At 36.6% G+C, this 27460-nt stretch overlaps 2 protein-coding genes across 5 annotated transcripts in view; one reads left to right on the top strand and one right to left on the bottom strand.

The window, feature by feature from the left end:
• The window catches only part of LOC106871415 (protein SAND), a 32027-nt gene extending 15770 nt beyond the window's left edge, over positions 1-16257 (top strand). The window contains exons 3-7 of the mRNA XM_014917843.3: positions 4339-4780; positions 7313-7488; positions 11211-11331; positions 11884-12165; positions 15711-16257. Of these exons, the coding sequence (XP_014773329.1) occupies positions 4339-4780; positions 7313-7488; positions 11211-11331; positions 11884-12165; positions 15711-15851 (1162 nt within the window). The 3' untranslated portion in view covers positions 15852-16257. The remainder of the gene's footprint in view (positions 1-4338; positions 4781-7312; positions 7489-11210; positions 11332-11883; positions 12166-15710) is intronic.
• Positions 16258-19853: 3596 nt separating this feature from the next.
• LOC106871419 (uncharacterized) overlaps positions 19854-27460 on the bottom strand; it is a 47888-nt gene continuing 40281 nt past the window's right edge. For 3 of the 4 annotated variants that reach the window (XM_014917855.2, XM_014917856.3, XM_052972025.2), the window contains exons 5-6: positions 27049-27159; positions 19854-20929 (exon numbers count right to left, since the gene is read on the bottom strand). In XM_014917855.2, coding sequence (XP_014773341.1) covers positions 20657-20929; positions 27049-27159 — 384 coding nt within the window. In that variant the 3' untranslated portion in view covers positions 19854-20656. The remainder of the gene's footprint in view (positions 20930-27048; positions 27160-27460) is intronic. The other variant, XM_052972027.2, reaches the window with a different exon arrangement.

Here is a 27460-nt window from a genome sequence, read left to right as displayed (position 1 = left end):
ACACAGATTTTTCCATATCTCTGTACATGTATACACTACATGAGAGAGACTCTTTGTGGTTGCTTGATCTGCTAGAAAAAGCAGCTAAATAGCCCTCAAATCACACCCCACTGTCTTAGAATAAGATATAGATAATGTAATCCTGGGTTTACTGCATGTAGGAAAAGACAGGGTAGTTATGGATAGATTGACCTGGACCTAAACAACACCAGAAACAATATCTTTAATGCACATGAATAGTATTTATCTTGAATTACTACATCTCTAAACAGGCATGACTGTTTTTAAGAAGCTCAATTCTTAACCATATGGTTTCAGGTTCAATACCACTGTGAAATACTTTAGACAAGTCTTTTAATGTAGTCTCAAGTTGACTACTGCTATATTAATGGAATTCATTAAACATAAATTATGCAAAGACCTTGGAATGTGTGTGAGTATACCAAAAAAAAAAAACAGCACTGTGCAAACAAAGCCTATTTAGATATCTGTTCTGTGCTGAGGGTATAGATACTCCCTTTGCTCACTTACCATCAGGTATGCTGTGAAGCAATGATTAGTTGGCGCCACTTAAGCATACAGTTTAACCCAAATACTAACTCTTAATTCTAACTCCTAACTCTAATGCTAACCTTAACCATAAACCCTAATCCTTAACTTTAACCCTAAAACCTAACCCTAACTCTAAACCCTAACCTTAATCCCAACCCAGATTAGGTCATTTCACAGCATGAACTATGGATACTGTGGTAGACCATACACTAAAGTAGCACTGATTGATCTACTGGAAACCTATAACCAATGACATTATTGTTGACATATTGCAGTACATAATGTAATTACTTAATGCTATCATATCTGTGTTATATGCCTGGCATTTCATGTATCATACAGTTGCTGTAGTAACAGCCATAGCCATTCAAACTCATCCAAGCCTGTGAAGAAAACAAATACGATATAATGAAATGAGACTGAAGAAAATGGTAGCTTATTATTAGCAGTGGGGTAGGAGAATCACATATAAGTTCTCTCATTTAGATCAACTAGCAGAGGCACCCAACATTGCCCGGGAATGAAACTTTTCCTTACATATTAGAAGAAAAAAGCAAAACATGTTGTATAGAAATTTGTTATTCTAAATTCAATTTATTTTTCAATTGGGATACAATTTATTCTTTAATTGGGAAATCAATTCTGAATTCGTAATACAAAATAATAATAATAATAATAAACGAAAATATAAAATTTACCACTTTTATGAAAGGAGATAAATTCTACCACATATGTTGAAGGAAATTATGTATAGCTTCTGGGTAAACAACATTCTTTGTTTTCTGGTTTGGAGCATAGACAAATAAGTCTTGCAAACTACCTACCCTGGAGCAACCAATAAAGATGACCATGAGAAAAGCAAGCCAGTAGATTTCAAAGACTGACCTTGAGTTTTATTGATAGACATTGCAAAGCAAAGTCACACTGGGAATTGTGTTCGTTTGAACTGAAAGGGCATATCTGTTGGTTTGATTAGAATTCTTGGAATGGAAACCGCTTCCCCAGAGGCACATCCAGTGATGATGGGAGCTTCTGTCACATTAGGTGATAATGTCTTCACAACCTTGCCCATTGCATAATTTAGGAGGATCTAAATTTCTTCAGAAAAAGTTTATGTAGAGGAATTCCAGGTGGCTCAAGAGAATTAAAGAACTTTGTTGGGTAATGAACAGCTTGATTTTCATGAAGGACTGAATCAACTGATTTGTACTCATTAATGACTGTTGAAATTTTATCCATTAATTCATGGTTAATTCTGGCTACTGTCTCATTTTTTGGAGTAAGAATTGCCCTTTCACACAACCATTTCTGTGAATTATGATTATTACTTAAGTCTGGCAATATGCTTTTCTTCAATTCAGCTGGGGAATTCACCGTGATAGCAATATGAGCTAAACTGATATCATCATTCCCATCAAATGATATTTTCCCATTTCCTAATTATAGGAGCCAGGTTGAAAACTGCTTTGCACATTGGTCCCCATGTAATGAAGCTCGCACGTTAGTATTGAAGGAGAATTTCAGTACTTTATTCCATAGGTGTGAAGACTTAATGCATGCTTTTATTTCATCAGATGTTGTTTATCTCAGAATGACTGGTAATGTCTGTCTGAAGTCTCCTGATGAAATTAATGTAACTCCTCCCATAAATTTATTGTTGCCTCTGATGTCCTGTAAGGTCTTATCAAGAGCTTCCATTGCACCTCTATGTGACATGGTGCATCCATCCCAAATGATAAGGTGGCATTAGCACAACACTTCTGCTGAACCTGAATCATAGCTTATGTTACAAATTAGACTGTCACCTGTGACTAGGTTTAGTGGTGATTTAAAAGCAGAATGAGCTGTTCGTCCTCCTGGGAGAATGGTGACAGCAAAGCCATACAATGGTACAGCAACTGCAATTTTTTTTATTTTTGTTGCCTTTGGACAGAAGCAATGTTACAAATGTTTTACCTGTGTCACCAGGAGCATCAAGAAAAAGAATTCCTCTGCTTTTTTCAAACGATTGTGGAATACTGCACACCCACAAACAGATTCATATACAGTATCGAACATCAGATGAAATAGACGTGTGTGAGAGAGACAGACAGACAGTGAGTGAAGGGGTGTGTCGTCATGTATATGTATATACATAAAGAAATAGGCATACATCTTGTGTGAGAGAGAGAGAGTGCCACTTAGACATCACTCTCTCTCTCTCTCTCTCACTCACACACACACATATACATACAAAAAAGATGTATACATATGTATTTATGTATGTACAAATACATGACAACACGCTTCTTCACTCACTCACACACAGACACACACCATGCATAAATGTATACAAACGTACCTACAAAAACGTGTGTGTGTGTGACTTATAAATACATAGAGCTGAACAGAGCACAGAAAAGAAAAGAAATAAAAAAATTTACGTAAATTAATGAATTAATGCTCATATTTTTTGGACGCCCCATGTTGAATTGCAAAATTTTAACTTGATATTTGTGTAATAAAGAAATCAAACCTGGAGTGTGTGTGTGTGTGTGTGTGAGAGAGAGAGAGAGAACATTGCAAACAATGAATGAGGTGGATATGGAATGAAAAAATCGTATAAATAAAAGCACATTGAAAACTATCTTTTATGGAATATTTAAATCTGTGAACTTAGTAAATATTTCTTTCAGTAATTTATGGTAGTTGTTTACAAATTGCAAATTAAAACTTGAAATGAAAACATAGAAATTATACAGGGGAGACTTCGCCGTTTTTATGTCAATACTAAAAGTTGCTAATGTAATAATATTCCAAGGTATATTTGTAGAGAATTTCATTAAATAATATCCATTTTCTTGAAAGTTAAGACGAATTGAAGTAGACTCCGGTGAATTTTCAGAAATTCCCCACCCCCTCTCCCAAATTTTATATATTCCAAATGGACATGATATAACACATATTCGTAGCAAATTTTATTAAAAAATATCCATTTTTCTGAATGTTATAATCATCAAAATTTGTGGGGTGGGGGGCAGAAATCTGTAGTTATGTCAACAAATTTGACACTTTCCTTCTACGTATGGTTATATATGTATACAGAAATACATGAGTGCAGAAGATAGTAAACAATGAAAATAACTTGGTAACGGAAATTATGTTTCTTAATACGATGGGCAGAAAGTAAATAAGAAATTTTAATGGAAAATAAAGTATTGTATGGGTTGAAGTGAAATTTGTCACTCAGTGAACCAAGGAGCCATTAGCAAAGGAACCAGAAAGAAACCGTCAACGACAGAAAAACACATGACATATGGATTGAAGTGAAATTTATGCAGATACTTCTGTCAGTAAATTATGAAATTACTTACATCAGTAATTGTGAACTTCTTTCAGTAATTTATCATCATTTGTTTGTAAATAGTGATTCAAAACTTAGACAAGTGAAAACAAGAGACATAGACAGAGAGATATGTTACAGAGAGAAAGAGATAGAGAGGTATGTTACATCACTGATGCTAGAAAACTGGAAGCAAAAATATTAAAATCTTTGAAAGATGTGAATAATAATTTTAAATAAAAAAAATCAAATGAAGACCCTATTATATGTTCGAGGTCAAATTATTCATACATCACAAGTATGGAAGTAATTGGTGAAGCAGTTTTCGCATGAAAAGTGAATATGCACACATCTCTGTTTTATATATTAGACATTATTATTATGAACCTAAATAGATTAAATTTTTATTCACTAAGATAAAAATAGTTACATATGGTGATGATCATATTGATTTCTCTTTGCAGATTTGGCAATGAAGATAATCTAGTTACTTTGATGGGAGTCATGCAAGCTTTGGTTTCATTTGTTACAAACTCTGAGAAGGACAGCATCCGATGTATCGTAGCTGGAGATCATCGATTTGTCTTCCTTCTTCGAGAACACCTCTTTCTAGTTGGTGTCTCTCGTGGTCCTGATTCCACCCACCAGCTACTCCTGCAACTGTCCTACGTCTACAATCAGATCATCAGTGTCCTTACTCTCAGTCAATTGGCCAAGATCTTCAAACAGCGACACAACTTTGACCTCCGGCGTCTTCTTAGTGGTGCTGAGAAATTTATCGACAATTTACTCAATATGATGGACAGTGAGCCTGGTTTCTTACTCGGGGCTGTCCGATGTCTGCCCCTCGAAGGATCAATTCGTGATACTATAGCTCAGGCCATTGTGCAGCATTGTAAAGTGAAGGTAATGTTTACTGCTACTCCTCTTCCTCCTTTCATCACAACATCAGAATTGAAACACTAAAGCTTATTTCACTTTGTTAATTTCATCTCACAATTTTGTTTGTTTGTTGATGTTTGCATTATGTTATTAGTTAATTTCTCTCTTGTCATTTTTAATGCAATACTAGTCACTTCCTCACTTTGGAATCTTCTGTCCTTTATTCTCATTATCCTCCCTTCCCTTCTCTTACTATTCTCGCCAAACAGCTCTTCATTGTGCCTTTTGATATCACTTCTCTGCTATATTCCATCTTAACACCTCACATATCTAGTCATTCTCACCCACCTCTAATCACATCCTTAACCAGCTATTACTCTCCCCTCACATTCTTATGAAACTACCGACCCTCCATTGACAAAGGGCAACACAGAAATACAATGAGATACAAAATATTAAAAAAATACCCAAAATAAAAATAATAGAAATAAAAATCAAAAATATAAAGTATAAAATAAATAAACTGTCCAAAATAAATTAATGGAAGTAAAAGAAAACAAAATATGAAATAAACAAACCACTCAAGCACTCCATTCTTTAACATAGACATGTCTTGACTTTTACAAAGAAGATCGATGATCGTTCTAAGATTGTAATGTAAATTTATAGACTGGAAGAATTCCTTATCTCTTATGCGTGTAAGCATTCTACTTCAAAGGAAATCATTTGTTCATGGTCAACTTAACACAGCAGGATACCAAACTGTTGGACAGGACACTTAGATTTATTTGTTCATAAACTCAATTTTGGTTGCCCTTGGGTTGCATCACAGTTACTTTACCTACCATTATGAGATGCTATTGAAACAAGAAGAACTTATTCACCGTCACCCTTATATTCATTTACATGATGTATTCATATATATATATATATATATATATATATATTGGTCATCCCATAAATAATGCGGTTTTTTTACACTTCTTTTATTTTTCAAAATTAAGATAAACAAAGTTCTTTTTATAATCTAAAATATACTCTCCTTCACTTTCTACAATGCTCCTCCATCTATCTGGTAGACTTGCAAGGCCCCTTTTCCAAAGTTCACTTGTCCATGATGAAAAATACTCCTCCACAACTGTTCTGACCTCATCTACAGAATTCATATTTTTTCTGTCCTAATGATTTTGAAGACTGCAGAATAAATGATAATAAGATGGAGCAATGTCTGGCAAATATGGTGGGTGGGGGCATCATTTCCCATTCAAACTGCTCTAGCCTTTGGAATGTCATCCTTGCTGTATGTGACTGACCATTATCCTGATGGAAGAACACCTTTCATCTTGAAACCAAAGAAGTCATTTTCCTTCTAAAGTTTTTGCTACTGTTTGGTTTGGGCCTAAAAGTTCAAAGTGGACTAAACCTTTTATATCCCACCAAACAGATAACAACACCTTACATGGGTGAAAACATTCTTTTGCCTTGGGTGCTGGTGTTTCTCCTTTCCCCACCCACTGTCTTCGGCACTTTACATTTTTATAGAGAACCCTTTCCTCATCACCAGTTACTATTCAGTCCAAAAAAGGTTCATTCATGAGACATTGCAGCAAAGAAGAGTACACATTCACTCTCTGTGTGCAATTAGACTCAGAAAGTTTGTGAGGAAAGCATTGATCCAATTTGCTGACTTTCCCAATGGCATGCAGGTGTTGATGAATGGTTAAATGACCAAATCCAAGCTTCTCTGTTACAATGGGGTTTTGTTCCACCAGGGTTTGTAGGACGTCCTTGTTGAGCTCTACAGATCTTCCAGGACAAAGGTCATCTTCTAGGCTGTAGCTTCCAGCTTGGAATTTCTGGAACTGCCGTTGACACCAAGTACCCTTCCTAACGCCAATAATGACATAAATATTACATGTATAATGTGTTCATGCACAATATGTGTAGATTACAGGTACATTAGGTGCACATTGCAAATAAAATGTATTCATAATGAAGTTCATATGTCTTTATACATTACGATATGGTCATTTATTGTTTTGTTTTATATACAAGAGGGTGCTGAAAAGCTCCTGGCTTTAGGGATATCATGAAAAGCCTGATTAGAGGCCCAATCTTCTGAGTTCTTTTACAGGGCTTAGAAAGATAGACGGACCACTGCAATAAGTGTGTGAATCTGAGAGAGGAATATGTTGAATAAAATCATAATTAACTAATCCTCCTGTATTTTCTTTTACCAATAGCCAAGAACTTTTCAGCACCCCCTCGTATATGTTATATAACTTGCATTACTGACAAAATGTTTATAATTAGTGTTAAACACTGGTAATTCTTGAAAACAGCCCTTAATTTAATAACCTAATTGCATATGTTTTTTTTTTTTTTTCTTCTGTTCCCAATGTTTATTTCCTTCAACAGCTTTTAAATGAACACCAGTTTTATTCTTTAAACGTCTTCACCGTTTTGACAGCAAAGTTACCTTCCCTGAAATAATAACATAAAATTCACTGAATACTTACTGTTCTAAAAACTAACCACTTCAACTTCTGTTTGCAGGATCTAGTTTTTGCCCTTATCATTGCCAGCAGTCAGTTAGTAACATTAGTTCGAATGAAAAAATACTTCCTACATCCAGTGGATCTCCATCTTATTATTAACCTTGTCAATGCATCAGAGTCTTTCAAGGCAGCGGAATCATGGACACCAATATGTCTACCCAAATTTGATTCAAGGTATTTCTAACTTTGTCATTTTCTTTGCTCTCTGTTCTTCACTTCATCCCCAGGCCAACCAAAGCCTTCTGCATAGATTTGGCAGACAGAGAAACTGGAAGACGCCCTTTGATTATATGTGTGTGTGTGTTTGTTTGTCAAGTCCCCTTCACCTAGTGGTTCAGCAAAAGGAACCTATAGAATAAATACTAGGTATTAAGAAATAAACACAAGGAGCAATTTGTTTGACTAAAACCCTTTGAGGCGGTGCTCCAGCTCGGCTACCATCCTTGCAAAGTAATGTTTCTCCTGAGCCATCATGTGATGTCAAGATAAGAGTGGATAAACACACACGGCGTTGCTCAGGAGTGAAATATTTGTTTATTCTTGTCTTTTACTGTGGCGTTACTAGAGCATTGCCTTTAGTCAAACAAATTAATCCCAAGTACTCATTCTATTGGTCACTTTTATGAAGCTACTAATTTATGGGGACGTAAACATACCAACATTAGTTGGCAAGCAATGTAGATATATATATATATATATATGTTGTTGTTGTTGTTGTTGGCACTCCATCGCTTACGGCGTCAAGGGTTCCAGTTGATCCGATCAACGGAACAGCCTGCTCGTGAAATTAACGTGCAAGTGGCTGAGCACTCCACAGACACATGTACCCTTAACGTAGTTCTCGGGGATATTCAGCGTGACACAGTGTGACAAGGCTGACCCTTTGAATTACAGGCACAACAGAAACAGGAAGTAAGAGTGAGAGAAAGTTGTGGTGAAAGAGTACAGCAGGGTTCGCCACCATCCCCTGCCGGAACCTCGTGGAGCTTTAGGTGTTTTCGCTCAATAAACATTCACAACGCCCAGTCTGGGAATCGAAACCGCGAGTCCGCTGCCCTAACCACTGGGCCATTGCGCCTCCACATATATATATTGATACACACACAAACACACACATATATGTATATCAATATAAATACATGAAAGTACATGAAGTTTGGTAAAAAAAAAGGTGATCATGTACATATATCCTAGCTGCTGTGATTATAACACCTTGTTGTAAACAACGTTCCTTGTTTTTCCTTGTGGAGCATATGTAAAGAGGTTTTTCTTGCTTCCCACTCTTGAGCAGCCAACATACAGTGGTCCATGCGAGAAGCAGAGCTCTTTCAAGAGAAGACCAGCCACAGAGAGGGTTTGACCCTGAGATTTGTTAATGGACATGGCAAAACTGACGTGAAGCGGGGATTGCAGTCTTCTGAACATAAATGAAATTTCTGCTCCTGATGGAGTAAGAGGAATTTTTGGAATGAAGATGTCATCATTTTTTCCACATCCAGAAAGAATGATAGCCTCGATAACTTGTGACATCATTTTCTTTTTCACCAGTTGTGTTCCATTGCAAAGTCTTGGTTGTTCCAGATTGTGGAGTAGCATTACCGGAGTTCCAACTTCAAGTGCTGAAATGTCGGGAGGTAGTCCAGGAGGCTCCAACGAATTGAGAAATTCAGGAGGATAGTTCACCACTTCATTTTTATCTGGAACTCTATCAACAGACTTGTAAGTGTGAAGAGTGCTGGGAAGAGAATGCATTAGCTGTTGATTTATTTTTTTAACAGCAACGTTTTTTGGAGCTAATATTGCTCTTTCACACAGCCAATTGTGATTTTGGTAGTTTTCTGTGAAGTTATGAAAGACTTTGTGTTTGAGCTCATCCACAGAATTAACAACAGAGAAAAATGGCCACACTTCCATTTCTCCTGCAGCATCGAGAGGCACCTTGCCATCACCAAGTGTCAAAATGTCTTGTGCATATATTGTGGATGACAATATATTTCATTTGACAAGGTAGCATGTGGTTAATGTTTATTACCATCTTCCATTGTCCTGTTGTGAGAAGTAAGTTTTATTTCCCTGTCGTGGGAATGAATTGAGAACGAGATGTAAGGGGACAATGTTTTTGAGATTCTGGTTCGAATGTAAGGCAGGTCTGAAAGGGTTCCCAACAGTTATTAGTAGAAGGGGTAGAGTGCTTATGACGAATATGTATGCATGTATATATGTGAGGTAATAGTTTCACTTTAATAGTGAAAGTATCTCACATTGCAATAGAGAGATGTTATTGTTTCACTTTTGACACGTAATACTGAAATAGTGTAAGAGATAAGATATTGCTCTGGGCTCGCATTAGGCAAGAAGTTGAAAATTTTTTTGGCCCATGACCCTGCATGGACCGTAAGTAAGGCATATATAAAATTTTAACAAAATCGGTTAGGTAGTTCTCGAGTTTTAGGGATTCCTACAGCCAGACACACACAGACAAACATTCTCATTTTTATATATAGAGAGATAAATGAGCTTCTTTTAGTTTCTGTCTACCAAATCTACTCACAATTCTTAGTAGAAGATTCTTACCTGAGGTGCTGTGTTGTGCAGTGAGAATGAACCTGAAGCCAAATGGTTGGGAAGCAAGCTTCTTAACCATCCAGTCATGCCTGTACTTTTTCTTTTTTTGCTTTTGTAAATCCAGGACTACATTATTTAATGTGTCCTTTCTTTTAAGGTGGTAGTGTATGGTTTAAGGGGAATGTAGCTACTGTTTCTTGCAAATTGATCAACTGCACAGAGCCCTGGTTCTAAAATAGTGCAACAGAGCATACTAGTGTACTGCTAGGCATACCTATGTGTGCTGCAAAAATGTATTTGAATATGTGGAAAATGCAATTGAAATTCAAACTATGAGGTCTTTGATAACTCTGTTTCATTTATTGACTGAAGAAATAAGTACTTAATAATTTTCTGTTGTTTAAATGGTTGGTGTTAGGAAGGGCATCCAGCTGTAGAAACTCTGCCAAATCAGATTGGAGCCTGGTGTGACCACCTGGTTCACCAGTCCTCAATCAAATCGTCCAACCCATGCTAGCATGGAAAGCGGACGTTAAACGATGATGATGATGATGAAGCTTAGATATCTAAACATCATTTAATGTTTTATTTTATACATCAAGCATCCCAACCTACTTTAACTTGTCCTAAAGTAGGCCACAAGTAAAAGTAGTTTCGAGGAACTGTGTTGTAGAGGTTCCCTCATTGGCTCTTCAGTGAAATATTAGTTCCAAATTTTGGCACAAGGCCAGCAATTCTGGGTGGTGGAGTAAGTCGATTACATACCCACCCCCATCAGGGATCAACTGGTATATTTTATCAACCCCGAAAGGATGGAAGGCAAAGTCAACCTTGGTGGAATTTGAACTCAAAACATAAAGATGGACAAGATTCTGCTTAGCATTTTGCCTGGCATGCTAGAATTTCTACCAGTTCACTGCCTTTCTTGAGTGAAATATTACATATCAGAAGCACTAGACCAGTATTTCTCAACCTTTGTATTCCATGCCTCACTTTTATTTTTTTTTTTAAATGTGCAACTTCACCATGAATGAAGTATATCAAAAGAATTAAAACTTTATTGCAAGTTGTATTCACTTGTTACTTACTTAAGCCACATTCTAAAGTCACATGCCAAGTAAAATATTGCCATGCACCATCTTGAGAAACATTGCACTAGACCGTCGGGTTTCACACTAATATGTAATTAATTAACTTCATCTATTAAGGGCTATCCAATAATACTTTCTTCACTCAAATCCTGGTTTTGGTTATTGCTTACAGCCCTGTAAAATTCAACTTCTTTTCTAATTGTCTACTTTAACAAGCATGTATCTTGTTTCCTACTGTAGTGGTTTTCTGCAAGCACACGTCTCCTACCTGGATGAAAGCTGCCAAACCTGTCTATTTTTACTGACTGTAGACAGAGATTCTTTCTTCACTTTATCAGATTGTAAAAGCAAGATTAAGCAGGTAAGTTATGATTTATGTTGCTCAGCTGTTTGAGATGTCATAATTACCTTTGAAGCCATGTGAATAAAATATGAGTAGTAAATTCAAAATGTTGCACTGATCATATATCTGTGAATTCAAACATTTCTATTTCAAATTAAGCAAGCTTAAATTCCATTTTACCACATGGTGGGTAGTTTTAACAAAGACCCTCTATTTGTAAACATATTCAAGAATAGCATTGGAAAAATAAAGTTTAAAAATAATATACTTTTACTGTTATTGCTGTTGATTCAGTTGCTTACGTCTGATTTATCTACAAAAAAAAAATATATAAATAGTAAATTTAAAGTGATGTACTGGCCATATATCTGTAAATTCAAACTTTTCTGTTGCATATTTAAGCAGGCTTAAATTACATTTTGCCACATAGTGCGGAGCTGTTATAAAGACATCTATTTGTAAAAATATTGTAAAATAGCATTGGAAGAATAAAGTTTTAAAATAATATATTTTTACTATTGTTGCTGTATTAGCTGTTGATTCAGTTGTTTACATCTAATTTATCTACAGAAACTACAAAAGTCCAACTGTCTGCAAGCCATCAGTGATTCACTATCAAGAAACAGTTACAGCATCAAACAGTGTGCTATCTCAGGCTTACGTCATTTCCTATACAAGTCTCGCAACTCAGCACAATATACCAGCCCTGAGCTGGAAGCTCCATATCTCAGTCAGGAAGAACAGGACCGTCTGTTTGGTCTCTACCAGTATCTCCATCACAGAATTCACAGTAGCAGTAGACCATTGAAACTTCTGTATCACGTGGGCGCACACGAAACTCTTATTGGTTGGGTGAGTTATTTCCCTTGCATCGTTTACTCTCACAATAAGCTCGAAAAGAATGCTTTTTTGCTTTTTTTCATGTATATTACTTTAATTTATTAATTATTCTTTCATATTCAGTTTTTTTTTTACTCTTACGTTCAGCTACAGTCTTAATGTACAAATAAATTCCTGAAAGCCTAACTAGCGTTAATACAGATTAAGATATATGATTTTGGAATGACATCATTGTAAACAGATTGAAAAACATTGTCATTTTAACGTCCTTTTCCATGCTTGCATGGGTTCAACTGAGTTTACTAAGGCAGCTATTCTACACACAGATGCTCTTCCTGTTGCCAACCCTCACCTATTTTCAAACAAGATAATATTTCTCCGTGGACAGACATATTTTCACAGAATTTTGGAAACGAATGATAAAACCATGCCTCTTCATCAAATCTTATACTCTGCCCACTCCAATCTTTCTCTCTTAAATTCTCAGTTTCTCCAAAAATTTACTCATTTTATTTCTATTTCTCTACTGTTTATTTTGATGCAGCATTTTTAAGCTGTCTATCATTAATATTTTTACTTTTGCTCCTAAATAAAAATGTAACAAACTATTCTGAAGGTGATTTGTGAGTTACTTCAAAATATTCCAACATACAATGGAATGTATAAGCCTTATAGAGTCTAGACAAGCAATTTCATTTACTGCTGGTAGCACTATTATATTTTTGACACAGTGTGTTAAACTAGGTGATGGTAGGAAAATTATCCATTTCTGAAATGCAATCAATTTTTTAAAAAATTAGAGGAAACTAGTGGTGATAAACATTGATAAACTTTCGTTTATTAAATGAAATAAGTTGGACAAAATATCAACCCTATAAACATGTTGATGTTGCTGTTTGGTAACCTGGCCTGTTCTACTCTAGCAGACCTATGACAGTAATATTGTTGATGAAACACTCTTTATCAAACGACTACCTCCTGCTCACCAAGCCAACGAGGAGCCTGTAAGTGGTTAGTCAACCTACTAAAATTATAGTAACTAAATTGCTCTTAAATCTCACCTCTATCGCTCTCTTGAATAAGGAAACAACACCTTAAATAGTGTAATCTTTCATACCCCTAAGATTAGGTGGTCATCACTGAAATACTTTTAATGATAGGTCTACTCATTTAGGGCTTATCTGGAGCCAAACAACAATGGTATTTATGTATTTGAGCCAACAAGTGATCCTCCTACTAGAAAAACAGCGAAATTCCTTTAGATCTTACTGTCATCGTAAAGTGAGTAGACAATGGATAATGTAATCAATCTTTACTTTACAAATGACATTATGTTCTTAACTGGAGCCTTTGATCATAGGTCTACTCTATCAGGCTTTACCTGGGGCTAAACAGCAGCACAGATACAATTTCAGCAAAGGAAGATGCCACAAAATTGTCACACTTCTTACTAGGAATAGCAGCTAAATTTCCCGTTGCTCACACTCTACTTTTGTTTAAAGAAAAAGAAAGGAAGAACACATTGGTTAATGTTCTGAATTCACTATATCTGAAAAAGACATCATGACCAGAACTCATTTGATTATAGGTCTACTGGATCAGGACTAACTTTGGACTAGACAGTACATTATACCTGTATTAGCAACAGACTGCAATGATTTTATGATGCAATTCTTAACCCATTGTATCTTGTATCTGATCTTATAAACAAAAACATCATCATGAGATGGTCATAAAATAGATTTCCTTTCCCAAATCATGCTATGCTAGGTTTTTAAAGTAACTAATCTTGTTTACCTGAAGAGACATTAGACTGCATCTGGCAGTAAGACTCCAAGAATTTGGAGTTTCTCCTTAGTTACCACTATTCCCGAGTTTTCTCTGGCCTAATATGGTAGTACATAACAAGATCCTCAGTTATGGATAAAATAGCAAACAAACAGTTCTGTGGCTAAAGCATACAAGACTAAGGGAAGGGCTAGTTGTTAGACGTGTATTATGTGAGCTTACTTTTGTGTGACAACTCCTGATATTATGTGATCCAATCCACCTGCCTAAAGGTTTACATAAGTTCTTTGCTTCAAGAGTTAGCACAGAATAGCAGGAGACTAGCAGAATAAACAGTGAATAAACAATCAGAAAGCAATGGAAACCACTGTATCTTTCCTGTGAAAAATCATGAATTGTCAGAGTTTTGCTTATGAAGAGAGAAAGAAATCAACCTTGTCCTTTTTCACATGAGCTGCTGAAGAAATTCTTAAATTTGTCAGATATCTGAATACAACATACTATGGCTGCTATTCTACCACTCTGCATCTAACACAGTCTACTCCGTAGCTCTACATTCTACACTATGTGTCCACATTTATATAGTAGGCCCCTCATAATCCATTTTTAAGACATTTGAAGGAAAGCGGGCTGCTAGTTATAGTTTGTTGAGCAACTGTAAATAGGATGATTCATCCTAAAGAACAACCACAACCAAAAACTGGAGTCTTTGCATGTTTGACTGATCTGCTTGAAATAGCAGCCAAATTTTGCTCAAATCATACTATATTATCACAAATAAAGGATATATTCCTGGTATAGAAAAGTACAGGAGGGTCACAATTGGAATCATAGATTTTTTTTGTTCAGGAATAACCTGTAACTAAACAAAAACAACAATTGCCATACAGATATTAACTAGATAGTGAAGAGAATACGTCACACTGTTGCCCCATATAATGCATCATTGCATGTTAGAATGTGTAATGTGGTTCTCAGCTAAACAGTGGCATGGTCTATCTTTACCTTTTGCTTGTTTTAGTCATTAGACTGTGGCCATCCGGGGGTACCACTTTGAAGAATTTTAGTCAAGTGAATCGACCCCATATATTTATTTTTTTAAGCCTGGTACTTATTCTATTGGTCTCTTTTGCTGTACTACTAAGTTACTGAGATATAAACACACCAACACCAGTTCTCAAGTGGTGGTGGTGGTGGGGACAAACACAGACACAAAGATACACACACACACACACATACACACACATACAACAAGCTTCTTTCAGTTTCTGTCTACTAAATCCACTCACAAGGCTTTGGTCAGCCTGAAGCTATAGCTGAAGACACTTGCCCAAGATGGCACTCAGTGGGATTGAACCTAGAACCATGAGGTTGGGAAGCAAGCTTCTTACCATACAGTTATGCCTGTGCCTATCTGAAAGAAGAGACCGGTTGATTGCATCTTATTTACCATAGTACTACTCAATCAAAAATAACCTGCGGTCGAAAAACAACAGTCTATTCAAATGTATTTTGACTCTGTGCAATCAAACGTTGCCTGTTAGGGAATACAATGCAGTCACAGTTGAGATTTCAAAAATGACACACATTAACAATACTCAACCTATATCTTGCTATCAAGTGTTTGACCAGTTACAATGACAGCAGATCTATACAAGTTAACTGCTATTACCCTTCAAACTATAGTAACAGACTATTTTTTGTTTTTTAATTTATATTTCTTATGATGTTGTGGAGTTCATTCTTTATTTTGTTCCTTTTTTTTCCAGATCACTCAAGGATTTGAGTTATATGCAGTTTTTGGACCACTTGTAACGAAAACAATTGCAATACAAGCCATTAATAAACTTCTGCGCTGGATCAAAAAAGAGGAAAACCGACTGTTCATACTGAGTTCGTTTACTTTTTAACAAAGCGTAGAATTTATTGTTTCCTGTAATATTTTTTTAATTTTTTTTTTTTTTATTTAGTTTTCTGACCTCTGATCATTCCTGCTTACATGAGTAAGATTGTTGTGATCATGACAACCACATAACAACCAAATACTCTACTTAGCATATCAGTGAGTTATCTACTTGTTTTACCCTTCAAGTCATCTCCCTTCCCTTTTTTTTGAAGAGTTTTATTTATTTAATTTTTTTTTTTTTTTCCATTGGGAGACAGGGTCAAGCTTTGCAGTTCAAGGTCAGGAGACTTTAACTTGGCACGAGAATTATCTTCGTTTTTATGAAGAAACTATAAATAAATAATATTTGAATTGGTAGGGGGGATATGGAAAGCAATTTATTGAGTTAATAAAGAAGTTCTTGTAAATAACAGTTTGTTTTTGTTTATTTTCTCGCATTTTATTTCTTACGTCATGTATCTTCATTTCTTTAGCAGATTGCCAGTCACCTCTTTTCATCACTCACTCCTCTTCACATTACTATCAAACTCTGCTGCTTTGTTCATTTATGTTCAGAAATTTTCTGATTCTTGATGTGTTAGTAGTGATGTAGGTACAATGTTGTTCAATTGAAAGCATGTTACATGTATGTTTGGAGACTTTTGGCATAGTTATGTTTGTGATTGCATAATATCAACTAAATTGTGTAAGTACAGTGTTAGTACAAGAGGATGTGATTGTGTTGGTATGCTGGTTTTTGAGTAAGTACAGTATTAGTTAAGATTATGTGTTTGTAGTTGTAATGTATACTGTTAAGTATAGTTTTAGTATGACTCAATATGCTTACAGTTTTGTAAGTATAGTGTTAGTTTAGTAGTATACATTTGGGATTGTGAACTATCTCTTATGTAAGTATAATGTTATTATAAGAGAATATGTTTGTAGTTGTAAAATTTCTGTTGTGTAGGTATCATCATCATTATCATCATCATCTGATTTAGCTTGCCTGGATTAAAGTTTTTAGCATTGTAACTAATTTTTCAAATAAGTGTCTGAAACTAAAAACACCGCAGGACATTCTCCTTGTTTGACTTCAAAATGAGTGATGCAGGATAAACATCTGGAGAGTATTAAGGTCCTACACTATCTGTTGGAGATTTAATAACCTCTATGATAACCAGTTCTATAGATGTTTACTACAGTTCACATAGATCGAGGTAACCCTGATCAGTATTACAGTTAAAGTTCCATTTTCCATTATCATGTGAGTTTCACCATTGATTATTGCTTACTTTATTTCTCCATTGAAACTGTACATCCACCATTTTGCCTCCATGGGTAGAAAAAAAGGGAGACCAATGAGACTAGTTTCTGATTTTGTTAATCCCTCATCTAATTAATGAATTCACATTGACAGCACATGTACTGATATACAAATTAGACAAACCGGTTTAGAAATTCCTAGGTTAATATATATACTATAATAACCTATATTATAGATCCTGTAATCTACTACTCTTTCTGTGGACATAAAATGGGTAACCTTAGAGGGTGACTAATCAGATCAGTATTTTTAATGAAGACAAGTCTATGATGTTATTACTTTCTTTACTCTACAGACTAAAATTTTGCATATAAATTATCCTAAAAAATGAGCAGTGTACTATTAAGTGTATGGATGCATATATGTGTGTGTGCATGTATGTATGTATATGCGTGTGTGTGTATATGTATATATCCCCTCCATGCCTTCCGCTCACATTCAACATAATTTCGTTTACATACCATTTTCCTACTCACCCACTATCCTATATCACTACATTCCCATACTTGCCCATCTGCATACACTAAGAAACTACATGCACTCCATACCATTACACACACACACATGGCCATATGGTTGAGCAGTTTTCTTCAGAATCATATGGTTAGGGATTCACCCTCACTAGGTTGGCTGTTGGGTGGTGTCTTCTATATCTGCAAGCTGACCATTGCCTTGTGAGTGAAATTTGATCAACATAAACTAGTAGAAGCCCATTACATGGGTGAGTAAGTATGTATTCCCTTGTCTTGACGTACACATTGATTGTAAATAAAAACTCACTGTTCATACAAATGGTGTTTTTCATAAAGACATTCGAGCGAGATCGTTGCCAGTGTCGCTGGACTGGCTCTTGTGCAGGTGGCACGTAAAATACACCATTTTGAGCATGGCCGTTGCCAGTACCGCTTGACTGGCCTTCGTGCCGGTGGCACATAAAAGCACCCACTACACTCTCGGAGTGGTTGGCGTTAGGAAGGGCATCCAGCTGTAAAAACCATGTCGGATCAGATTGGAGCCTAGTGTAGCCATCTGGTTCACAAGTCCTCAGTCAAATCGTCCAACCCATGCTAGCATGGAAGGTGGACGTTAAATGACAATGATGATGATAATGAATGTAGAAGTATAACCAATTTATTGCAGATAAATTTTAACAGCAAAATCTTATATAGACCCCCAAGGGTCATGTATACCCTGGTTGATAACCATTGCTTTAAATCAAAAGCATAGTAGTTTGAAAGGGACCAATAAAATATATACCAGGCTGCATGTGCTATGTCCATGGATCAGTATGATCTGTTATTTTCTTTGTCAACGAATGAGAAAGTGAGTACTCAGTATGTGTTCTTTTGGCTTTATTGGTTGGAACAAGACGTAAACTAGTTATCTTGGGTCAAATAAGAACATTTATTTCTATAAACGTCTTTTACTTGTTTCAGTAACCAGTTTCAAGAATTTTAGTCGATAAAGTCAACTCCAGTACTTATTTTTTAAGCCTGGCACTTATTCTATCAGTCTCTTGTGCTGGACTGCTATGTTACGGTGACATAAACTCACCAACAATGGTTGTCAAGCAGTGGTGGGACACACACACACACACACACACACACTCAACTGGATTCTTTCAGATTCCATTTACCAAATCTGCACACAAGGTTCTGGTCAGCTATAGTAGAAGATACTTGCCCAAGGTGCCATGTAGTGGGACTGAGAAGCAAATTTCTTACCACACAGTCACACTTGTGCCTGCTTATAGTGCAGGCCAAACCAAGTGCATAAAATGGTCAATATACATAAGAACAACTTAACATAAAGGAAGGAAAGAATGTGAGGTGTTAGTAGAGTTTGTATATTGAGATGTGGTGGATGGACGAAATTACCCACCTTCCTTCATTGGACACAAAACTCCACTTGTTGAGGCAAGTGAAATCGGAATCGGAATAAAAATCGAACTAAACTGGACGACTGGCACCCATGCCAACGTTGTCTTCATTGTGAAGACCTGTTGGGGCAAGCGAAGTGAAATCATGATGGCACCTGTGCCCAGCGTCGCCCTCCTGGCACATGTAAAGACATTCGAGTGAGATCGTTGCCCGTGCCGCTGGACTGGCTCCTATGCAGGACACGAAACTCGGGACCTGTTGGGGCAAGCGAAGCGAAATCGTGATGGCACCTGTGCCCAGCATCACCTTCCTTGCACTTGTGCCAGTGGTACGTGTAAAGACATTCGAGCGAGATGGTGCCAGTGCCGCTGGACTGGCTCCTGTGCAGGTGGCACGTAAAATACACCATTTTGAGCGTGGCCGTTGCCAGTACCTCCTGACTGGCCTTCGTGCCGGTGACACGTAAAAGCACCCACTACACTCTCTGAGTGGTTGGCGTTAGGAAGGGCATCCAGCTGTAGAAAGTCTGCCAGATCAGATTGGAGCCTGGTGTAGCCATCTGATTTCACCAGTCCTCAGTCAAATCGTCCAACCCATGCTAGCATGGAAAGCGGATGTTAAACGATGGTGATGATGATGATGATTACAACTGGTATTTCTCATTCCTTCAAATAATAAAACCCAAAAAAAAAAAATGTCAGTTCAAGTCCCATGGGCAGCCTTCAACTTTTTTCTATCCAAATATTTTTAAAACCAATATTTACATTCTTATTTATAGCATTATCTGATTCAAGATTCACCGTTCAAAAAAAAAAAAAAGTCATTAAAATTTTGTGAATTTTATTTCAGAAGAAATACAAAAACTTTCAAATACAAAAATTGAGAACATAATTAGGGTTTGGAACATAATTAGGAGATGTGCAGAGCATGAGCTACATGTTTTGAAGACTATCAATGAAAGATATGTGACAAAAGCAAAAACATCTGCCATTTCAAGGTGTTGACTTGAACCTTGAGACAATGATAGGTTCCTTTCCTATAAGTTGTTTGATTTGAACACCTGTCTCCAGTGGATCTATCGATGCTAGAAATAAGTAAATAAAAATAAAACAATCAAGCATGACTCGAATTTGATACCTGGATGGTAAAAAGCCAGTTTCTTATGTACTAGTAATTTATGCACTGTGTGTGTGTGTGTGCATGCATGCATGCGTATGTATGTATGTATGTATGTATGTATGCAGGTGTGTGGCTAAGGGTTAGGATATCATAAAGTCATGAGTTCGGTTACTGGCAGCGCTTTGTGTCCTTGAGCAAGACACTTTATTTCACATTGCTCCAGTCCACTCAGCTAGCAAAAGCGAGTTATACCTGTAATTCGAAGGGCCAGCCTTGTAAGATTCTGTGTCACACTGATCTGTGGAGTGCTCAGCCACTTGCACATTAATTTCACGAGCAGCCTGTTTTGTTGATTGGATCAGCTGGAACTCTCGTAGTCGTAAGCAACAGAGTATTAGGTATGAACTTGTGTATGTATGTAAGTAGGTAGTTAGATTGGTAGATAGGTAGGTAGGTAAATCAATTTGAACACAAGCAATCAGGCATTATATTTATAAATAAGTATGTCTACTGAGTGCTTGTATTGTTATTACGAATAGGATGTGTGTGAGGAATCCATCCAGTCAGCTTCTTGGCCTGAGGTAAAATACCCCATCCTTGGTTAAAAGTATACTCTTTAGTTACACCTTTACGGTGTCTTGTATTAGGGTTCATGCTAGAATTTCTGATATTTTTTTGATGAATATTACTGTGAATATAAAGCACCGTTGGTTTCAGCCTATGAGGGCCATGGTCTGTATATGATGATGTTAAGTTGGTAGTGTGCCTGGTTTTCAAAATCTGTTGGGTGAATATTTAAACAACATGTAATAAATAGCGAGCATACAGATTTCATATGTCAGATACAAGGACTTAAATCTTAAAGCAGGTAAGAAAAAAAAAACATGGTAACAATCATGCTTCCTGGAAGTGAGCTAGTTATACTTTCTAGTTTTGATTCCGAGGTGTACCCATTTTTCTTTATATGTATAGCAAAAACACTCAAGAAAGAAAGACATTGATGTCGTAACATTTTATTTATCCTATACAAAAAAAAAAATGCAAATCTAGCATTAGCAGTTTCGTCGATACAATGGATCGAATGAGCAAAGAAATACTTATTGACTTAAATGAACTAAAAAGTATGTAAAGTATATTAAAGAAATGTGGCCAAAATGTGGCACTCTGTATACCAAGATCCATCCAACAACAAATCTATTTTCGAGCAGTCATAGGAAACTATGGCAACAAAACGCTTTAAAAAAAAAGAACAAGCTACATGCCAATATACTGAAAAGTGCTTCAGACCAATCTGGAGCACAAGAACATGAATAGCCAGAGGAAAGAAGTTCGGAACAGCAGACTCATTACAGAGGATATCCAGAAAACACTCCGCCACCAGCCTAACGAGTGACGAAGTCAAATACTGATTTACCCTGCCTGTAGGTTTTAATAAAAATAGTCAACGTGTACTCAGAAATAATTTATTAGTTGGTGTCAGTGGCCCACTTCGATGTAAAGGAGAAAACCAATCCAGAGGCTGTAGAAACAATAATTGGTCGGGGCAGGGGATAGAACTACTAATCCAAACGGGTCACCAGAGTATGGAAGCCATCCTGCTTCTGATTAATCTAGCAGACGGTACAAAATTACACTCAGCTGTCGAAGACAGAAAGTTAGGGTATCATTTGTGTGATGACACAAACTACGTTAAGGCTTTCTGCCCACAGCAAAGGAAAGAATGGAAACCACCTCTTCTGCCGTCACCGCCACCACACCCACGACAACAGCAGCTGCAGCAACAACAACGCCAACAGAGGCAGTCGTCAACAACAGCGACTGCATCATTTAATACAGCTACAGCAAGAATGGAAACAACTAAAACAACATTACTGGCAGCAGAAGTAAAAACAACAGAAACCCCCAAAACAACAACACCCATATCAACAAAACAACACCATAACCCTCCCTGACTCACAGCACTCAGATATGTCATGTAGTGAAGGTGATGAGGAGGACACCAAACGGCAAGCAATAAGAAAGGCAAGATGCAAATAACTAGGGGACGATGCATCAACATTACTCCTAACAACACTATCAACACTATTATACCCATCACCACCACGAGTGCCATCAGAAGCACAAACACACCAACAGTCAGGAAACATCTCTCAACATGAATAAAAATAAGACATTAACTACACTGCCATAAATACAAACAATGAAACAATAGTGGAACACATACATGAAAATACTAGTATCACACGCGATAAATACATCCCATTACACGTAAAAATTATCCAATTTTGCAACACATATACAACACTTTAAAAAGTAAATGCCCTAAACAAATTGTCAGGGAGAATTTAATAACAAACAATAGACCATATAAAGAACTCTTTGTGTAAATACGCACATCTAACATGAAGGACAAAACACCTGTTCCTCCACAGAAATAGAGTAAATGTTTATTTTCATTCTCTTTCTCTCTCATCCAACATCACTACACTTAGAATGACAGTGTGAATGCATGTGGTCTGGAGTCCTTGGAAACCGGGCCACCTGCTGAACAGCTTCAAGGATGTATTGCTTATCAGCGAGACCAGATTTTCCGATGCACAAGCCCTTATTCCCATGTTCGGTGGATACGGGGTATATTTATCTCCACGTTGACCGGGAATAGCAGAGACAACTGTAGTATTATTTTGGAAAGGTTTGGATCTCATGCTACAGATCATCTTCTTGGACCTAGAAAGTTGGTCCTGAGTGTGAAGAGGGTGCATTCCGACTAGTGACTGTTTATGCTCCGACAGAATCAGGACAGCTGGATTTCTTCAGATGTCTGGAACTTTTCCTGGGAACATCACAATTTTAAGTGACTAGAAAACTATCTTGGATATCCGTTTGAGATGTGTGAGGCTAGCTGACATGAGTGGGAAGTGCAAAAGCCTTGCAAACCTGCTCAGATGTTTCCGAGTGTGCCAATGCGGATATGGATGCATCTCATCAGCTCATGTGGGTCATATCTAGATGGACTAGTAGATCAGGATAGTATAGGTTGTCCACTTTTTTAAATCGTTGGCTAGAATAAACTACAATTTCTACACGGCCAACCTAGCTAGATTTTGCAGGCAGGGACCCTGTCAATGGAAACTGAACGCATCACTCCCGGCAGATGTACTTACAGAGACCAGATTAGCAAATTGGTTAAGTGGGCGTTGGCGGGGTCTGTCGTCAACAACAAGTGATGATTTGCCCCGAAACGGATGATTAGAGTAGAATCAATCAGGTTTAGTAAAGCCATAGCGATAAAAAGAAATGAAATAGAGGGAAACTTAAAAGAGACGCTTAGGAAAGATATCTCAACACATTCTCATGGTGAGAGTGGTCCTCAACTACTTCTTCAACGCTAAGGATGAAGGTTGTATTGTAACTAAGGCGCATGTTCTAAGTTACGAGGGGACGAAAGCAGCTTGATGGACTCGAGGATTTGAGGGTGCAACATGACAGCATATGCACAATTCGGTCCTTGGCGTACTAAAATGGATGCAGCATCAAACCAGAATAACTGTCTCCACTGTATATTTCTTTTAATCCATACTCTACAAACACATATTTTCTTCCTTTCCTTCTCTATTCCTCTTCTTTACGCAACCACTTCCTCTGTCTACCTACAACTTATGTAATTCTCATTCTCATTACACCACCTACCATATGAAAAAAACCTGCTAAAATCCTGAAAGAACCAAAGTAAACCAGAGTCTGATGACGGCGAACAAACCTAAACTTCGACGTCACTGTCAACATTTTCCTGATAAAAAAGTTAACATGCAATCGTTCGCACACACTCACTCACGCATAATCTCTATATATAAAAATGAGAATGTGTGTCTGTCTGTCTGTCTGTCTGTGTGTGTGAATCCCTAAAACTCGAGAACTACGCAACCAATTTCATTCAAATTTTACAGATGCCTTATTTAGGGTTCCAGTTGTGTTTTAGTCAAAAAAATGTTAACTTCTTGCAGAGTTCGAGCCTACGGCAACATAATATCTCCTCCACTATTTAAGTATTACGTGTCAAAAGTGAAACAAAAACACTCATGTCAAATACTTTCACTTTAAAAATGAAACTATTCTACTAACTGAAACAATCACATTTCAATACTGTAATGACAGATACTTTCAGAGAGAGAGAGAAAGAGAGAAAGAGAGAGAAAGAGATGTATATGTATACATATACATGTATATGTACACGTATATGCATAGATATATATATATAGATATAGATCTATATGCATACATGTATATGTATACACATGTGTAGATGTATATATATATAGATGTACATGTAATATGTACACATATATACATATATATACATGCATACAGATATCTATACATATATACACCCATCACACACAAACACATGCACACAAACACACACATTAGTCATTTGTTTTCTTATCCAAAACTACGTCAAAAGCACTGAACAGATCTTTATGAAATTTGGAAATTATATTCTATGTATAACGGCCATAACTCCCATGAAAATTCATATATTTTTGATGTTGATGAAATTTTAACCCGAACATAACAGATGAGCATTATTTGTAATTCAACGGTACAACAGTGTAAGACTACTCTTTCAGATATACTTACATTGTAATTTCTGCAATGTGGTGCATAAATTGTCAAGTAAATGAGACGCATCTTTGCCTCCACTGATTCACTAGCAAAGTGTTGAGTAAAATTATTTCGTTGCAGACCTCCTTTGGGTCTTTTTATTATCACTACGACACACATAGTCCCCAGTTGGTAACATTGATTTCAAGGCCCTCCTAGATGAGACACTGGCATTCCACTTAATGTCTATGTTCCATGCTGGCATGGATTGGAGAGTTATTAATGTAGAAATATGGTATCGTAGCTACTAACAGTTGAGGGTTGCGTAGTCTAGACGGCGTTTTTAGATTTCATTATTCTCTTTAACCCGGGCAAAGCCGGGTATTTATGCTAGTATATAATATAATATAATATATAACTCCGGTTCTGTCTATCTGTTTTTTGTGCGCTTATAACTCGAGCATTGTTCATCCGATCGCCCTGAAATTTTAAACAGGGATACATGAGAGTGCGGGGCATTCCGTAATCTAAAAAGATTTTCAAAATTGTCGGTTTTAAAGTGAGAATTGCTATTTTTGTAATCTTTTTGTCCTGTTTCCTCCGCCATCCTGTTCATTAACCGACGTTCTAAACAATTCATTTCTATGTTTTCCGATTTAAATGACAGATATATGTAAATAAAGCTTGCTATTTGTAAATACAGTCCCATCTTGATTTAAATATTTGACAACGAACAGCTGTATTCATTTCTGCACTTTCACACGTTTGTAAGCGGTTAAAAAAAATCAATATCACTCTAACTTTAATCAACTGTAATCAACCACGTGCATTCGTGGTCAAATGTGTTCTTACGGCTGTTTTTTTTTGTGCAATAAACCAGCTGACATGAAAAACTACTAGGAAAAGGTAGTTACTTTAAGTGAAAATAAATAACTGGTGATTACTCAATTTTCTGAAATATTCTCAACAAAATTCAATTGAAAATAGAAAAGACTAATTGATTGCTTATAAAACATGAAAAATTTGGGTGGGTTACATCTAAAACCTTGCGTAACATTTCTCATCCAACTTTAAAAAATTAACGGTATCGTTCAATTTTTGTGATAAAATTGATTTGCAAAGAACATGCCTTATGTTATTTTATTGCACATTGTATTTTCTCACCCCCGAGTTGCAACTCTTTTTGTGTTGGTTTTTGAAAGAAGAGAGACTTCCCAATACATTCTTGCGCCTTTATTGAGTAGCAGTTTCTGTCTGCCTGTCCATCGGATGACTAAAACTTCCATTTATATTTTTATTCGAAACTAATGTTACTTATCCCATAGTTCTACCACTACGCCAGTGAAAATCGAAAGAAAATACGTAAAGCAACAGTCGTCAAATGCAAAAACCAAAGAACTGTTTATTGCTTAAATATTACTTGCAATATTCACTTTGGAAATAAAACAGTGTTCAGTCTGACATATAGGTGTCAACATGATGCATGTATTAAGGAAGAGTACATTGTGCTTATCCTAATGTGAAAGTGTTTGAATGCAAAAAGTTTAAGGCTAATTATGATGTCCAGTTCCACTGGAAGTTGCATATATTGGCCTCATGACAATTTTGAAAAGGTTCACTGCGTTAAGATTCACTATCAATCAATTTTCCTTATTTAGAAGAAACAGTCAATAGTTTTAACGTCTCAGGAATCTTTAATGCCCTAACTAAAAGTAACAACCCCATACATTCACCAAACATCTCCACAACTTAACACCATCCAAGTTAGCGCTCTTCACCTATACAAACCATCCAATGGACTGGGGGGAGGGTACGTTTACTAGTATGATATATAAAACATTGATACATGGATGCATATATGCACACGGAGGCGTAATGGCCCAGTGGTTAGGGCAGCGGACTCGCGGTCATAGGATCGCGGTTTCGATTCCCAGAGTGGGCGCTGTAAGTGTTTATTGAGCGAAAACACCACACCTAAAGCTCCACGAGGCTGTACTCGTCCACCACAACTTTCTCTCACTCTTACTTCCTGTTTCTGTTGTGCCTGTAATTCAAAGGGTCAGCCTTGTCACTCTGTGTCACGCTGAATATCCCCGAGAACTACGTTAAGGGTACACGTGTCTGTGGAGTGCTCAGCCACTTGCACGTTAATTTCACGAGCAGGCTATTCCGTTGATCGGATCAACTGGAACCCTCGACGTCGTAAGCGACGGAATGCCAACAACAATATGCACACATATATGCATATGTTCATACATACAAGGAGAAATAAAGAAATAAAAAGAGAATATTAATACTTGTTGTTCGTGTTTATCAGTGTTATTTTGGCCATATGGTATCATCGAAGACATACTGCTGCTCCTTTCTTGCTCATCACGTGACTCAGCAACCCATTTCCTTGTGTCTAGCTAACGAGAAAGGCAATAATTGATTTTGAATTTTTGTACTGAATTTTATCACCAGTATTAACAGTATAATTATATCAAAGAATATAGTGTCGACCTTTCAACATAACAGATATAAATTAGGGTTTCACATATTTAATGTAGAGAGTTGAAAATCTTTGACAAAGTGATATTATCCAAGCAATTAGTAAAATAAACTTCCTGTAGACGGTGTTTAAAATATAAAACAATATGCAAAGGAGAAAACTTCAATAAGATTAGGTAGTATTAATTTTTGGACACAATAAACAACTTCTTTGGAGTA

The sequence above is a fragment of the Octopus bimaculoides genome, chromosome 1 (assembly GCF_046866305.1).
Source record: "Octopus bimaculoides isolate indiv1 chromosome 1, ASM4686630v1, whole genome shotgun sequence".
NCBI classification, from domain to species: Eukaryota; Metazoa; Mollusca; class Cephalopoda; order Octopoda; family Octopodidae; genus Octopus; species Octopus bimaculoides.
The sequence above is the reverse complement of the archived record's forward strand: the minus strand, read 5'-3'. Positions and strand labels throughout refer to the sequence as shown.